The sequence below is a fragment of the Sturnus vulgaris genome, chromosome 5 (genome assembly GCF_052056855.1).
Source record: "Sturnus vulgaris isolate bStuVul1 chromosome 5, bStuVul1.hap1, whole genome shotgun sequence".
NCBI classification, from domain to species: domain Eukaryota; kingdom Metazoa; phylum Chordata; class Aves; order Passeriformes; family Sturnidae; genus Sturnus; species Sturnus vulgaris.
Genome location: NC_142247.1, coordinates 20,167,080 through 20,183,318, shown reverse-complemented (window position 1 = coordinate 20,183,318; position 16,239 = coordinate 20,167,080). Strand labels below are relative to the sequence as shown.

At 42.4% G+C, this 16,239-nt stretch overlaps 1 protein-coding gene across 1 annotated transcript in view; it reads right to left on the bottom strand.

Annotated features, from left to right (window-relative positions):
- Positions 1–7,637, bottom strand: part of TMTC2 (transmembrane O-mannosyltransferase targeting cadherins 2) — a 233,093-nt gene extending 225,456 nt beyond the window's left edge. Inside the window, exon 1 of the mRNA XM_014888760.2 lies at positions 7,498–7,637. Coding sequence (XP_014744246.1) covers positions 7,498–7,580 — 83 coding nt within the window. The 5' untranslated portion in view covers positions 7,581–7,637. The remainder of the gene's footprint in view (positions 1–7,497) is intronic.
- Between the last annotated feature and the right edge of the window lie 8,602 nt (positions 7,638–16,239).

Here is a 16,239-nt window from a genome sequence, read left to right as displayed (position 1 = left end):
AGGGCACTGGCTGCTGTTGAATGGGTTTCCATGACAATTTTGGTCACTGAATAGTGACCCTGTTTCAAAAGTTCAAGTCCTTTTTTAGGATTTAAGTACGCAAATTACCAAGCTGCATGAAAATAACATCCAGGCACTGGCAGAGACTTCACAGCAATAGTTCTGCTACCAATTACTGCGCTGTTCCTCTGAATGCGAATTGGACTAGCCGACTAAAACATGTAGGAGCTAAAAATCATACAATCCTCTCTTTAGCAAAACAGCCTAGAGTAAAACTCAGTTCAGAAACACCCATCCTGGACACAGGATACTAAATTCAGAAAAACCTGTCCTCCCTTGAAACCCAGGTCAGAGGTCAGGGCAGGGCTTTTGGGGTCTACTGACAAGTTGGTGAATAATAGGGGATTCCAAAGATCAGTCCAGCCATCTAGAAACAGCGGTTTGTACCATCCTATAGAAAATCCACATTCAATTATCTGTCAGTCTCTGGCTTCCCAGGCCAGCTGGGACTGGAAATGCTGCTGAGGCCAACGTGCTTAAATCCTGGAGAGAAGGAAAATGATCTGAGGCAGTCAACAGTGACCCCCGTGAATATATTAAGAAGCCTTTGTGGCAGACTAACGGCAAACCTGTCCAGGTCCCTGTTGGAAGAAAGATGCCATAAAAGGCACGGTTTCAAATTTTAGCATGCAACAGAATTCTGCTATTTAATATAATGATAGTGTATATACACCCACACTGTTTTTACAGATTGCACTGATTTCAAACAGTTTTTGAAGCATTAATATGGGCCACTCGAATAAACTAGACAAAAAAAATCAAAATAATTAAGATACAAAAGACAAAATCTTATGCTGAAAGCACAATATTTCCAATAACACAAAAAAGCAATTTAAAAGATGAGGAGGTAAAGCAAATAAGGGACATGAAGACAGTAAACGAGTACTATTTACCTCCAACAGAAACCTGCCACTATTCTTGAAAAATTTCCTCATGAAGCCACTAGGACAATGAAGGCTAACAGAGTAATTCACAGTGTCCTAGGGAACACAAGGATTAGTATTCAAGGAAGCCACTTTTACTTTTTCTCCCTCTTGAGGCTTAGCGAGGCCAGGAATGGTCAGTGAAGCATCATCAATGAACCTTCCCCAGTTACAGAGCCTGGGTCACAAAATTTTATCAGCTTCAAACACTTTGATTTACCAATTTTATTTTTCCTTGAAGTAAAACAGAGATTGATAGATTACTTGATCCTTGGCTGCTGCTCTAGTGATCCAGCTTGTTCCTTTGTTTCACAATCAGCTGTCATACACAAACGGCAGCAAGCCTGTGCTAGCCTGAAGCATCCTCTGAAGACAGAGCCAAGTGCATGTCACTGCCTTTGGAGATGTCTGTCATGAGCCATTCACAGGTCCACAAAATATTTCAACTGTCCTGAAGTAACAAACTGAGCAGTAGTGTTGACATGTTAAGTAATATTTAGGATGCCATTCCAAAGAAACACTTTCCTCTGACTCTTGGAGTTTCATTCACCAACAGGCTAGCCTTTGGGGGAAAACGATTTAGTATGGAGCTCTGCAGAGGGCGAAACTGGGAAAGAAATTGCAAAATTTACACCCTCTTACTAGGGAGAGACTGCCTGCACAAAAAATAACACATCTCAAGTCCGGATGATCATCCTGAGACAGCATAAGTACCTGATCTAGCAGACGTGAAATGAAATCCTACTGCATCCTGACTTAAACAACCTGCCCACAGGACAAGCTCTCACTCTGAAGGACCATAATAAGGAAAGTTTATATGATCAGTTGCCCCAAGTGGGAAAGCAGGAGTCAAAGGTTGCCAAGCCCTAAGGCAAACTATAGGCTTCCACAATCAAGAGAAATTCCAAAATTTATTTTAAAACTTTCAGCATAAGATTCAGGTCCCCGAAAAAATGCTTCCACCTTTCAAAAAACCATTTCAGAAAAAAACAGGGTGTTAAAAAAAACAGAGAAGGAAATGGACATTTTAAAAAGGTTTATTTTCCAGAAAACCATTTATCCCAAAATCTGAGTAAAGCCTATAAAATATTTAGAAATAAAATTTTTTTAACACCTAGCATAATACACTGGCTGAAAGAACAGACTCACCTTTACATAAGTAACAATAACACTAAGCATCTCTGCCTTCAGATTCAGTCTATTTCTCCAGCTTTGTTTTTGGAGCAACTCTTACCATAGGTTGCCAGCAGTCTTGCATCAGTTTCAGCATCAAATATTTCAGCTAAAGAAAGAAACTCCATAAACAAACAAACAGCAAAGTCTGATTCAGTCAACTTCACAGAGAAAAAGAATTTAAAAAATATTAAAAAAAAAAAAAAACCAAACCTAGCAGCAAACAACAAGGGAAGGGCAAACTTCCAGATGAGGGAAGAAAAGGAGCTCTAATTCATCACTCTTGCAGCTATCAGATGGTTAACAAATTGAGATGAGATACTTCTGAGCCTTTCAGCGACTTTCGCTCTGGCAAACTTAAAGGATTCAGAAGTGCAGCTGGAATACATATGGGAGATTTTGGAGAAAGTTGATCATTTGAATTTGCAACTCCATTGTGTGCTGGAAGAACTTCCTGCAGATGAGGCGCAGCCCGTCAGTGACTCAGGGAGACTCTCTGTCTGCTAACAGGCATGAATTTATTCTCTGAACCAGCTACCAGAAGTGACATGTTTTATGTTAGTGTTACATATGCAACAAGAATCTTAAAATAAAGCCAGTGGGGATATAAATTCTTTTTTGCTTTCTAAAATCTCTATAGTACAGCATCTCAAGTGAAAAAAAACCAAACCAAAACAAAACAAACAAACAAACAAACCACCCACCAAAATTTCGAGGAAACTAAGATTTCACATTTGGATCAAAGTGTTTCATTCATCATATTTTTTATGCAGAAACCATTTTTAAATCAAAAGCCAAATACATATGTACATTATGTTCAGCATTTGAAAAAGAACTGGTATTAAAAGAATATTACTGAGCTGGGTTCATCCCATTAGACAATCAGTTACCCATTCACTTGGTTAATACTCAGCTACAACCCTTTACTACACAGCCTAAGTTACTCAAGCATCTTCTCTGAGTTACCTTTACTGCTTTATGAATATGTGAAAGCTCCTGGTTCATATAAAAATTATCTTTCCGGTCGTTTGAAGTTAGCATGCAGCAGATGGAACAGAGGGGGGAAAGAAAAAACACTATAGAGAAAGCACACTGTCTCCTCATCACCAGCCTCACTCCTGGAATTCAGGATTGCAGTTACCTGTAAACTGGAGCTACTAAAAGCTATCAGAGAGGTGTACTCGGAGCTGAAAATTTGAGAAGATGACAAAATGGGGCCATAAAAAGCACAAATGTAAATTAATAATCAAATATATACACACAACAAGGAGACAGATGGCAAGTAATTTTCCCCAGTGCACTTACACTTGTTCTTCTAGTGCATGTATTTGGGTCACTTGCTAGATTAAATCTCGTGTGGCAGACCCAACAGAGGTACTGTCAAATGTGTATGGGCTTGGCCTGTTTTAAAATGATGCAAGTCTGACACTACAGGGTAAAAACATTTAACAGGATTTTTTCAAGGCAGTCTGGATTATTGTGCAGCAACTTTGAAACGGGGCTGCTGGATATTTTCTATCATCAGCAAGGCTGCCCCATTCAGGCCTGCTAAATAAAATGCAGTGTAAGCTAGAGAAAGTTGCTCTGTGATACCAAATTTCATGGAAGAGCCCTACACGGACAAATATGTATACATTTTCTGGAACACCGATTTTGACAATGTGTCACTGAGACAATACATCACTCAAGGTTAAAGCTTCCTATCATACTCTCCCTAAATCATGCCTTTCTTTTGAGATTTAGAAGAAAGGACCACCTCAATAGATGAGTTGCTTTTGCCATGTTCACTGTAACAATGCATGACCTCAGACACACAGAGCACTGAGTCTCCCCCACCCCAGCTATAAACTGACAGTCACCTGTCTTAGTCAGGTGAAGGACGACAGCTTCAGTGTAAGGCACCTGCAAGGCAAATTACCAGGTGGGCTGGTGGGGCTTAAATGGCAGGCAAAAATAGTCATGCCGATGTGTAAGCCTAATTGCAGCAACGGTCCCCCTCCTGTATTCCTGGTAGATACTTGCATGAAACACAAACTGTGTGTGCAGAGATTAGCCCCCCTTAATCTGGCAAGAAGCTGGATTTAACACGGTGCAACAGGCAAGATCTTCAACACATCTGCAGTAATGGAAATTGCATTTCACTCTACCCTGTTACCAGTTTCAAGATGATTTTGTTTAACAATAAATAAACCTTTATTAACAAGTAATGTGAGCTACTGTGGGATTAAATATTTCCACCTCTTTCTTCATTCACCTCTTGTTTTGGGTTACTACATGCCACATTCAGCTTCAAATAAATAAGTAAAAAAAGGGGGAAATACATCTGTTTGCTCCTAGCTGAACAAGGAGGTTTTGAGCTGGGGAGGTGAAACTACCAGTAACAATCTACACATGTAAATAAGAAATATCACAGCTGTCTGTAAGAATTACAGTGGCAGGGACAAGGGTGGCAAAAGCCTGTGTTTTCTAGGTCTACATCTACAGAACAAAAGAAAAAAAACAAACAAAAAACCCCCAAAACACTGGTTCTTGTGTTTAGAAACTGACTAGAAACTGACAAGTGGCACTTTCAAAGTAGTCAATAAGTCAATTGCTCAAAAATATTGGGATTGCACTGATTACGTGCTATATATCTGCTTAGCCTGAAAGAAAGGAGTTAGGCAGAGTAATGACAAAAAATAAGAACATGTGCATTTGCTCTCTTAACTTCCTCAGGCTTAAAATTCATGCTATTTCAGTTTAAGTGGGTAAAGGGTGGAAAACAAAATGCTGAATCCTTTGATACATAGTCAAAGCCCAGACTACAAGCAAGTCTTTTATATCACTGTCCATACAGTCTTTGGTTTGGTGCCGTGCTGCTGCTAAAATATTACATCTTACCATTGGAAAATTGATTTTGCTATAAGAAGTTTTATGATGCCACTTAATCTTGCCCAACCCACATAAAAAATACAGAAAGCAATTACAGACACCCTTTATGCAGTAAGTTTGATCACTGTATTAAAAAGAGAGCAGTGTGGTGTAATTTCAATATAATAGCAAAGGAAATAGAAAAAAAACTTTGGCAATATGCTGCCCTCCTGAAACAAGACATTGCTGGTTCCCATCTTAAATGCACAATCTTGGTTCAGCTCAAGTTAGTAGCATGATCCATCTCCCACATGGAGCACTGTGTCCTGCAGCTCCAGCATCGACCTCCTTTTCTACTGTTACATTTCAAGACAGCTCCTGCAGGGCAGCAAGATTCTGTGATTACAGTTAAAAGAATACTTTGGGTCTGAGAGCCTGCCTCTTTGAATAGATAACCCTTTCTTGTTCCACAATTACTAGCACGAAGCAGCCCTTTCTGCCTTGTCCCTTCCAGTGCTGCAATTGAAAAACATCATAATTAGATGACCCTACATACAGATATGCCATTAACTGGCTTTCAGAGCACTCTACTCAATGCCTAAATCTTAGCTACAATGACGAGAAATACTTTATTTAGTTAGGAGGTAAACAAATGAACAAAGCAGTCTTTTAGAACACCTTTTAAAAAGTGTAGGAATAGTACTAGCAAAATGTGTGTGATTATCTTTTCCACGCTTTCAGAGATGACACTCAAATACCACTTTTTTCTAACTGCATTAAAGCACACTCAGGCAAGATCAAGAGTAACCTTGACCTCCACATCAACAGCATCAGAAAGTACTTCATACTGCTTTCCATGCCTAGTCCATTTAAACTGGCCTGCAGGACAGCTTTCAAGCTAGTGCTGAAAAAACCCAGATTTTCCCAAACATTGCAATATATGCTATGTAGGGTTATGTAAATATTCCACAACTCCTGCAGTTCTTAACTATAATAAGCGGGTTTAAAATAGCGTCACTGTATCAAAATATTCACTACTTCCTATTGGTCCAACTCAGACCTCACATTCAGGGCAACAGCAGACTTTTATCTTTTACTGTTTATGAATCAAGCTTCAAAACTTCACAATGGGTTTAAGAAAAATCGCTGTAGAAAACTTGAAGACTCACGGAAACCTAAAACCATTTAATTGCTTGCAAGGCTTCAAGTACATGTAAATGACCCGGAGGGCTGCAGCCTGAATTGCCACATTCTGCAGCCAACTCTGTTCCCAGCCAGAGACCTATACCAGGACTAACACTTGGCATTTGCTTCCAGTATAATAGGTTTAATAGTAGCAAGCCTTGAAAACAGGGGGGAGAATTCTGGAAGCGGTGACAGATCTTAAACACGGCAGGTGCACTGTAATACCGCTTAAGGGAGGAAAATTCCGAGTTTAGTAACTAATTACTGCAGGACAGGCAGGTTATTTTCCAAGGCAATGCCTAATCACAGGCACATCTGACCCTTTCGCATCCCATCAGCGCGCCGGGAAGCTCAACTCATCCAGCAAACATCTTCCTGATCAGGCACATCCCTCATCCCACCTCGTCGTGTTTCCTCGCGTTTCCTCCTCCACAGGCTCCGAGGCACCAACCCTGCCCGACGGCTGCCCAGGGAGCTCGCTGGCACCGTGAACCTGAGGCTGTGAGACCCTCCGCTCACGCACCCCCGGGGCACTCCTCGCTCCCTCCGTCCCGCACGGGCTCCCGCAGGATTCCAGCCGCGCTGCCGGGACGGGACGGGGCCGGGACAGCCCCGACCCACCGCCCCGGGGCAGACGGCCGCTGGCCGCAGAGGAGAGAGCCTGATGAAACGCTGTCAAGTCAATCCCGCCTCACTTTTTGGATGGTTTAATTCCAATGGAGCATGAATCACCCCAGGACTGTTAATAAGTTTAGCCAGGCGTGCTGTTCTCCCTAATAATACATTATAATTATGCATCTGTTTTAAATGCGATCAGATTAAGTCACCGGAAAAGGCACAAATTGGAATTTCCCCCGACTAAGAACAGCGCCTTTCCGCAGCTCCGGCGGGCAGGTACGGCCAGGAGAGGAGCAGGTGGGCAGCCCAAGCCAGCCCAGCGCCGCTCCGCTCCCCGCGGCTGCCCAGCGCAGCCCGGCAGCGGACGGCAACTTCCCATGGGCGCCCGGTCCCTGCGGAGCGGGGGAACGGGACGGGAGGCGGCCGGCCACCCGCGGACACAGCGCATGGGGGATCAGCCCAGAACATGCCAACTTGGAACGGCGGGTCCCCTCCCGCTACGTGGGGTCACAGAGAACCGAGTGTGAGCTGTCAAAGCCCCGGGAGCGGAGGGTGCCACCGCGACCACCCGGAGCCCCGGAGCCACCGGGACCCTCCGGCGCCGCCCCAGGCACCAGCAGGAGGGCGGCCGAAGCTCCGCTCCCGACAGGTGAGCAGCCCCCGCCCGCCACGCCGCTCCCCGCCCTACCTGTCATCGTAGCAGAAGTCGGCGCTCAGGGTGTTGAGGTACAGGGCGAGCCCCAGGGCGCTGCTCAACAACTCCGCGATCATCTCTCCGCCTGCCGCCGCCGCCGCCGCTCTCGCACCGGGACAGCCCCCTGCCCTGCCCGGCCTCACGCGCCAGCCCCGCCGCGCCTGCCCCTCGCGCCCCCCGGCACCGCGGGGCTCCGCTCCGCGCTCCGCCGGCGGCCACAGCCTGACGGCGTCCCCCCGCTCCGCCGCCCCTACCCCATGGCAGCGGGGCGATCGGCGGCGAGAGCGCAGCTGGCTGAGCGGAGCGGGACTGAGCGGAGCGGGGCGCGGCTCCGGCTCCCGCCTTCCTCCCGCGGCGCCCCGGCGCTGCCGCAGCTCCGCTCCCGGCCCGCGCCCCCCTCGCTGCCGAGCCGGGCGCCGCCGCCGAGGCTCTGGGAGCGCCCGCGTGGGGCGCCCCGGGCTCCCAGCGCGCCTGCGTGCGGGCCCGCCCCGCTCCGCCCCTCCGCGCCCCGCCCCGCCCCGCCCCGCGCGCCGGCGGCTGAGCCGGCCCCGCTCCGCTCCCGGCCCCGCTCCGCTCCCGCTCCGGCACCGGCGGCACGGGCTGGGCCCTGCGATGGGCACTCTGCCAGCTGGGCGCAATCAGGGATTCTTTTCTTTCCCCTTTTTCTCCTTTTCCCATTTTCCTTTTCCATTCTGTTTTCTCTTTGACTTCTTTTTTCCTTTCTTTTTCTTTTTTTCGCTGTTCCTCTTTTCTCTTCTTCCTTTCCTGTCTTTATTTTCTTTGCTTTCCTGTTTCCCTTTTCTCCCTTTTTTTTTATTTTTACTCAGCCCTGCTGAATAGGTCAGATTAGTAGGAAAGAGAAGGGCTATACCTATATTTAGGATGGGATGCCAGAGTGGGGAGCTCCACACTTTCCCAATCTGCTGTTTTCATCTCTATCAGTGTGAACATCCATGGGGAGCTCTTAGCTCAGTTTACAGTTAAGCAAAATCACTGAGACTTGGCAGAGAGGGTCGGAAACAAACATACCCCAAGGCAAGGAGTACTGCAAGCTGGTGCTCCCTCAGGACAGCCCCACAACTGCTTCCCACGAGAGGAGGGATGGGTATAGCCAGAGATGCGCACTTTGACTAGAACAGATAAATAGACTGGAAAGGAAAGCCAGCTGTGGAAAATAATGCATTGAAACCGTCTTCCAGAATTCATAGAGACATGAAGTTATGGAAAGGATTTGGGTCCATCAAGCTGATTATTTCTTTTTTATAGAGAGTTTTTAAAACGTTGCCTCCTTTCGCTGCTAGCCAGCCCTTTTATGTAACTGTTTCCTCATGATTTCCATCAAGTGGCACATCATGCTGTCCCAGAAGAATGGGAATCTGTTCATCAAGCTGTGTCTAATAAATTGGGGAGCTTTTAACAAGTTTTCTTCCTCCCCTATGTGATTATTTAATGCTGTTCTTTGCAACCTCAAAATATACAAAGTGCATTAAAGCCTCTTTTCAAGCAACGCTGAAAGTGCTTCTGGGAAGTCTGCCCCAAGTGTCACAAACATCTCAGCTGCTTCTACTTAGATTCAGGGAGTGTGTTATCACCATCAGTGGCAGTAATTGCAGACATGGGGGAAGGGTGCATTTTTTTCACAATATTAAAGCTTTGAGGGGCCTTATTGAACCCATTAGCAGATCACATTGATCTGGCATTAAAGTTTTCAGCCTGAAGCACTGAACATAGTAACTTAGATTTTAAAGAGTTGGTACTCTGTCAGAAGACCTAGGTCCTTCCTTTCAAACACCAATTCTCAATATGCTTCTCGACCTACTGCCAAGATCCCAGTCATCACGACTTAGTCCTTCTTGCTGCAGTGGAATTGCTGAATTCATGCACTAGGTTTGTACAGCTCCTTCTTTGGAACATCCTAAGAAACTCTGCATATAAAGTGGTATAATTGCTGCTGAGTCATAGTGGCAGAAGCCTCTTGTTATCCATCAAAAGCATATGCATTTTTTCTTCAGAGACATAGGACTACTGACTGGGGAGATGAGAAACAAAATAGACCCTCCAGGAAAAGAAGTTTAACAAAACCAGGCACAGTCTAATAAAAGCAAATGTCAAGAAAGGGTGGGATGAAATGTGTAGAGAGTGCCTGTTCCCTAGGACATCCCAAGTGCTCCAGGGCGACTGGAACCAGCCTGTCGAAGTAGATTTAGCTGCACTACAACAATCCACAAAGTCTGTATCTTGCAGAGACATTTCTCCGTGTAAACAAAGGACAAGTTTCCTCCCAATGGCAGGAGCTGTCTCCAGTGGAGATAACTTGCTTTGTAGAAAGATACAGATGGCAACATGTGCATTCACTGCCCCACCTGTCAGCTCTGGGACTCCATAAGCCAGACCATGCCAGGGCAGCAGCCAGAAAGAGCCGGTGCAGAAAGCTGGAGACAAATTGAACATAAAAATTATTGACCCTGTTAAACAACACCACAAAAGAAAACAAGAGGGTAGAAATCAAATCATAATAAAAGAATTCCTTCTCTTCTTAGAGTTAGTTAAAAGTATTAAATGCATGTGTTTATGAACAACATTATATTTTACTATATCATTGAGAGATATCAGACAACATTCTGACTTGTAGCAGATTTACAATGTGATGTACAGGAACCACAAGGTGTCAGAAGAGCTGATTTAGAAGTTCAGATCTGTCACTAAGCGGACATTTCAAAAACAGTCTTCACCTCCAGAAAGTCACAGGCTGTGGTGCCAGGGAAGAGGGAAGAGATGTAGGGTTGTAATAACACATAATAATAATAACAGTAATTGTAAAGATAGCTAGAGATACATAGTCTAACAGCTGATCTACTGTGTAGAGAGCTTAGTAGACAAATTTGCTTTGTTTTGCTTTATTGCAAATACGACAATCAAAATTATCTGTTTTAATAACAGTTGGGGAAAAGTCTTCATTAAAGGCATTATGGACTCTGAGTCACTGTGCTACAAGATATTTCACCTAAACCGTGCCTGAAAGATTAAGTTGCAGCACAGCATGTAGAAATACATGTCTGTCACAATGACAGATTTGGTTAACCGGTCACTGACTATGAGACCTTAAATGTCAGGGTAATGCATGTGGTACAGATCCCTCAACAGATTAGATTAGACACTTCAATTTCTATACACTGGGTTCATTTGCTGGAGCTTGTAAAAATTATTTGTGCCAACTTCCTTAAAGCATCGGAGAAGAGGATGGCTAACCCTTTGAAAGCTGCTGGGGTTTTGGTTAGAATGAGGTAACTGGATATTAAATGTTACTATAGGAATAATTAAGTGGTATTTAAATTATTTTTACCAATTCTTATGCTCAGATACCATCAAAGAAATGTCATAACATACCGTGCCTAATTTTGAACAATCCAAATGACACCCAAAGATGTAGCTTAATGAACCTCAGAAATGTAAACTTTGATGCATTTCAAAACATCAATGCAGTCAAGAATAAACTGGTGTTATCTAAGGAAGGAAAAAGTGATTTTACTTTATCAAAAGTGGAGAAAGAGGAGTAGAGGGGAATGCTTTAGCCAAAGTGCTGCTTTCACAATTACTCACTGATCCATAGCAGTAAAGTTGTTGGATTCTGTGGACTAGGATCCAAGCTGTTGTTTTCCTTTCATGCTAACAAGATCATGTTAATCTTCAAAGACACCAGTATTTCTGTGTTCTCTAAGAAATTGGGTTTTTTCCTTTCTTTTTTGCTAGTGTTATGATAATAATAATATCAGCAATGACAGCCAAAGTAAAAATAAGTTGTAACTTCAAAACTGTAAAATAGAATGGAAATCTGTATGAAATAAGACAATAAAAACAGATGCAGGAAAAACAAGAACAGACAGGACTTTCATCAGTATTTGGAAGAGATTTTAACTGAATACATTTCCTAAGGATGTACATTTCTGGGAGGCACCAGTTCCTACTTTAGATCAGTCAGTGGAGCTAGAGTATTGCTGCAGAGCTGGAGAGAGAGAGGGGGAGAGAAAGGGAGAGAGGGAGAGAGAAAACCAATACATTTTTAACTTGACCTAATCTAATTATGCAGACTCTCTCTACAGAGAAAAAAAAGATAGTTAAAGGGAAATTTCTAGTATGCACAACACATTCAGGAGCATTTGTGTGACTCATAGGTAAGCATATCTCAGTGGCAGAGAAAAAGGTAATTTTTAATCTCTTCAGAATTTTCAAGGATTATTTTCTTAACATTACTCCATTCCAGACTAATCCTAATCTGCTTTGCATATTTATCTCCCATGTCCTCTGAGATAGCTCAAAGAGAGATCAAAAAGAGTTTTTAATCCTTCTTGTTCAGAGTAAGTTTACAGCATAAACTTACTAAATGCAGATGTGTCTATTTGTCATCTCCCAGAACATGATCTTCTTACTGGTTTTCTCATGCTTTATAAAAATAGCAATATGCTACTTTTGGTTTTTGGAGGTTTTTTTTGTTTGGTTTGGTTTGGTTGAAGTTTTTTGTAGTTCTTTTTATCAAAACAGATCAAAGAAATACAGATTCTTAAAAGATGGTTCTAGAAGTAAATTAGAATTAACCTCATTTTATATAGGCAGAAATCAAGGCAACTGGCATTTGTGTCAGTTTATCCAAATCATATGAGAACTCTACAGCAGAAGAGGAATCTATCCAAGGTTCCAGCCATGACTCCGAGTCATTCATTTGCTTTCATCATGAGATCATCCTTCCATTCACAGTAATTGATATTTCCTTAGACAAAACACAATGGAATTATCTCAGGGATTAATTTGGCCTAGGACACTAATTCTGAGAAAAGTCCTACTCGACAGATGGATGCCTGCAACATAATCAAGAGGTCTGTGGTGCACAGCCTGGATTCTGTGCAGGTGGAGGATAGGGAGTATGAGTTGTGTATCATATCCTGCCTCTCATCATTTCTTGGCAGCTGTATTGCCCAGTAGATGGAAAAGATTCATCAGCAGCTGAAAATCTGTTCCTTGTCATCTTCCTTCCCATAGAAAGAAGCGAATCATTGTGCTGCCCGTAAGTCCTCTACTTTTCAGGCTATTGACACTTCCCCTGTGATGCAGATGTTGAAAGACAGTTTTTACTCTAGATCTGTCTACTTCTACTTATTTGTCCTTCAAATGTACAACCTGGGACATTGGCTGTGAAAATTGGACAAAAAAATGATGCATCTCTATGGCAGCAAGAGCCGATCTCCATCCCACAGCAGAGCAAAAGCAGCCAAAGACGCAAGTGTAATTTCCACCTCAATCCCTGCAGATTTTCTATGGAATAACCTAATTTACTTCTTTACTTCAGTACAATCCTGGCTTCCTGCTGTATAAGCATGAAGTAAAGCCAGGAAAACCATGATTACTCTTATTTCAGAGGGAATATGTCAACGTTACCAAAACATATCTAACACCAGCACAAGCACAATTCTCAAGAGTTAAATAAACAAGGGAAAATTATTATAGGGAGTAAACCTTTGAACCCCTCTAAACAGAGTCAGTTTCATAATAATATTGGAACTAAATGACATTTTTTACTGCAATATAGACAAGCCCAGAGATGATAGTTCAAGGAGTTCTAGGTTCTTAATTAACAATATAGCAGAAACAGCAACTAAATTAGCAGGAATTAATGTTTCTTCTCATCTGCTTGCTCAATTTGAAGAAACACCTCTATATACATGAAATCCTGAATTTAAATCTTGGATGGTCTCTGTCTCCATACTTCAAAATATAATTAGTACATGCTAGCAATAAAGTCACATTAAATTAAATTTTTAATTAAATAAACACATTACTGCATTTTTAGTGGTTTAAGGACATTTCTACATTGATTTAGAGATAAGGCAATTCCTTCTTTTATTTTCAAACATGGTAAAATGCAAAATATAAAACGTATGAGGGTTTTTTTATACACAAGATTTGTAGCAGAAGTTTAATCAGTTCAGTAGAGCATTTGCAGCTTTTAAGTGACTGCAGTGACTCAGGAATTGCAGGTGACCCAGATTTCTCCCCTGCTGTGTCACATGGACAGATGATACAGAATTGTATACTCTCTGTGAACAATGAGTTGACTGCTTGGCTACTGGCTATTGCATATATATGCTAGATTCCAGTTACACTGATGTGTGCCATAGGATGCAATGAAATGAAAGTAATAATCTCCAGAGTGCACACCAAAAATAGAATTCTTTGGAGATTCTATTCCAGTACTTTTTCCTCTCATGTATGTTGGCAGCAAGGAGACAATTCCATGTGTTTTGCAAAGTAGCAGCTTTCTAATTTGATTTAATCTCCTCTTATTTTTTATTCTAGTAATGTTTGCTTACTTTGTTTGCTTGGGAAATATGCCTTGGAAAATATACAGAGCTCTAGCTTCCATGAGTTTTGCCATCACCAAACTGGCCCATTTATACCAAGATGTTTCCACACTGGTAATAACAAACTTGGACTTTGATCAATCTCTAGCTACCTTGAGGAAAATTTATCATCATAAGATTATAGTTTTTAGATAAAGTTGGTAAAAAAATGTTATTCCTTTCTATTACCATTAGGAACTTTTGGAAAATAACAATGTCCTACTGAATACATCTCATGGAAAATATGACTTCCTGTGTTAAGGCCTTAATTTAGTTTCCTCAATCTGCTAATGAGTAAAAGATGCAACCTCCATGATCAACAAAAGAATTTTCCCATATGCTGGCTGCCATATGATTAAATCTTTATTTTGTAGGGCAGGTACATTGTCAGAGATTTTGGTTCATGTTTGCAGCTGGTATAAATTGTCATATCTTCAGCAAAACTGTCTCAGTTTCAATCATCTATTGTCTGTTCCTTAATACAGAGGGAGGCATGAAAAGAGATAAACAGGTCTAGAGAACGTTGACATTCTAAATTCCTTCCTACCATATTTTGCACAAGAAAGAGCATTAAATTTGGCTATGTAAATAGAACCCAGATTTTAAAATAGCCAGGTTCTCTTATGCATCAAGGAGAAAGAAAGATATAAAGCAGAATTATTGGCTTTCTGTAATATTTTATATTCAATTTTCTCTTGTTACATTCATGCCATGTAATTGTGTGCACATGTGTACATGCGTGGTCCTTATTGTGCAGGGTTACAGCCAGATTCTTGTTCACGTGCCAGAGCTCTACTGGGGGTTCAGGGAGTTGCTGCCTCACTCTCTTTTATTCTGTGTACAACAATGAATGCTCCTTCCTATACCTGCCAAATGCATTGTTTGATCCCATTGATATCCATTTGGCATCAGGCTGTTATTCACTAGCCCTTCACCACAGCTATTAATCACACAAACATGCAAGGTAGGTCTGCTCTGTTGTCTTGTGTTATTAAAGTCCATCGCTGAAATACATTTTCCTGGGTGATTCCTGGCTCTGCAGCCGATTCCCAACACCCACAACGTACAGACCCGTCCAAATCACGGGGCATATTCCAACTCGAAGAAACTATGTTCTCCATTACGTCAGAGCTATCCCCTCTTTCCCTGGACTCACCCTCGGCACTGCACTGTTGGACATTGCAGGATATTTTAGCAAGGGACTTGGAAGAAACCCACACATTCTAGAATGCCATTTTGAAAATTTAACTGACTGCAAATTCTTCGTTCTTCATATGGTTTGATCTCAGAGACTTGCCTAATTTGGGCCAGTTTAGACAGTTTCCATTAGCAACAGCAGATGGTAGTTGGCTGAAAGGTTCCTGCCACACAATCCTCTGTGTGTACAAATAACCCACAAACAAACCACAAAGTGCTTTTTTCCCCTGGCCATGGCTGAAATCAGATAAGAAAAAAGGTTCTTTATTTGCAATTCCAACCCTCCAACGTTGAATAAGAATTGAACTTTGAAAGGATTCTGACAAAAGCTGGTCATGAATACTGCCAGATAAGCGTTGCCCCCGGGCTACCAAGCAGCACCAGCCAGGCAAAAGGACTACCAACCACGACTCCGAAAGTGCTGCTGGTAACCCAAGAGCTTTACCAGTTAAAAGGAGCTGAGCCACGAGCCAGTTTTGTGAAGGAAGAGCAAATCCTTAGCTAGCTTACATCATCATTGCTTTGGTACAAAGACAACAAACCTGGTGTGGCTTACATAGGTTATCTGTAAATGTATCTCCATCTTTGCCATACACTCTATGGGGAGAGTGCTAACCAAGAAAGAGAAATGTCTAATTTGTGCACATATTTGAACTCAGCTTCAGAGAAGATTTCTGATAGTCTCTATAATGTGCTTTCTAAAAGCAAACCTGCAGTGGCAAAACATATGGAATAACAAATTATTTTTCAGTAGAAAAAACAAACTCTTGTCACAGTGACACATTTATCTGATTCATATTCTCCAATGCTCGCTTTTATTGCAGCTTTTTAAGCCAAATGGTTTAGTTTGAGTTTATAAGTTTTCTGATGTTTAAAGTTTGGCAGTGGATAGACAAAACCACTCACATAGCAAAGGACGTGATGGAAAAAAAGGGGGAACAGGGTTGCAATGCTGAGCTCAGGGTCCTGCTGCAGGCAGTTCTGGAGGCCAGTACCCATTATATGCAGTGCCCAGTTTCCCAGTTATATTCCTCGAGGTATTTCTTCTGGTCTTCCTATCACAAAATCTGATGCTTTTGGATGCCTTTTAGAGCATTTAGGGAGTGCAGAATTACAGAAACAGATGTCAAACATCCCTAATTCTCAG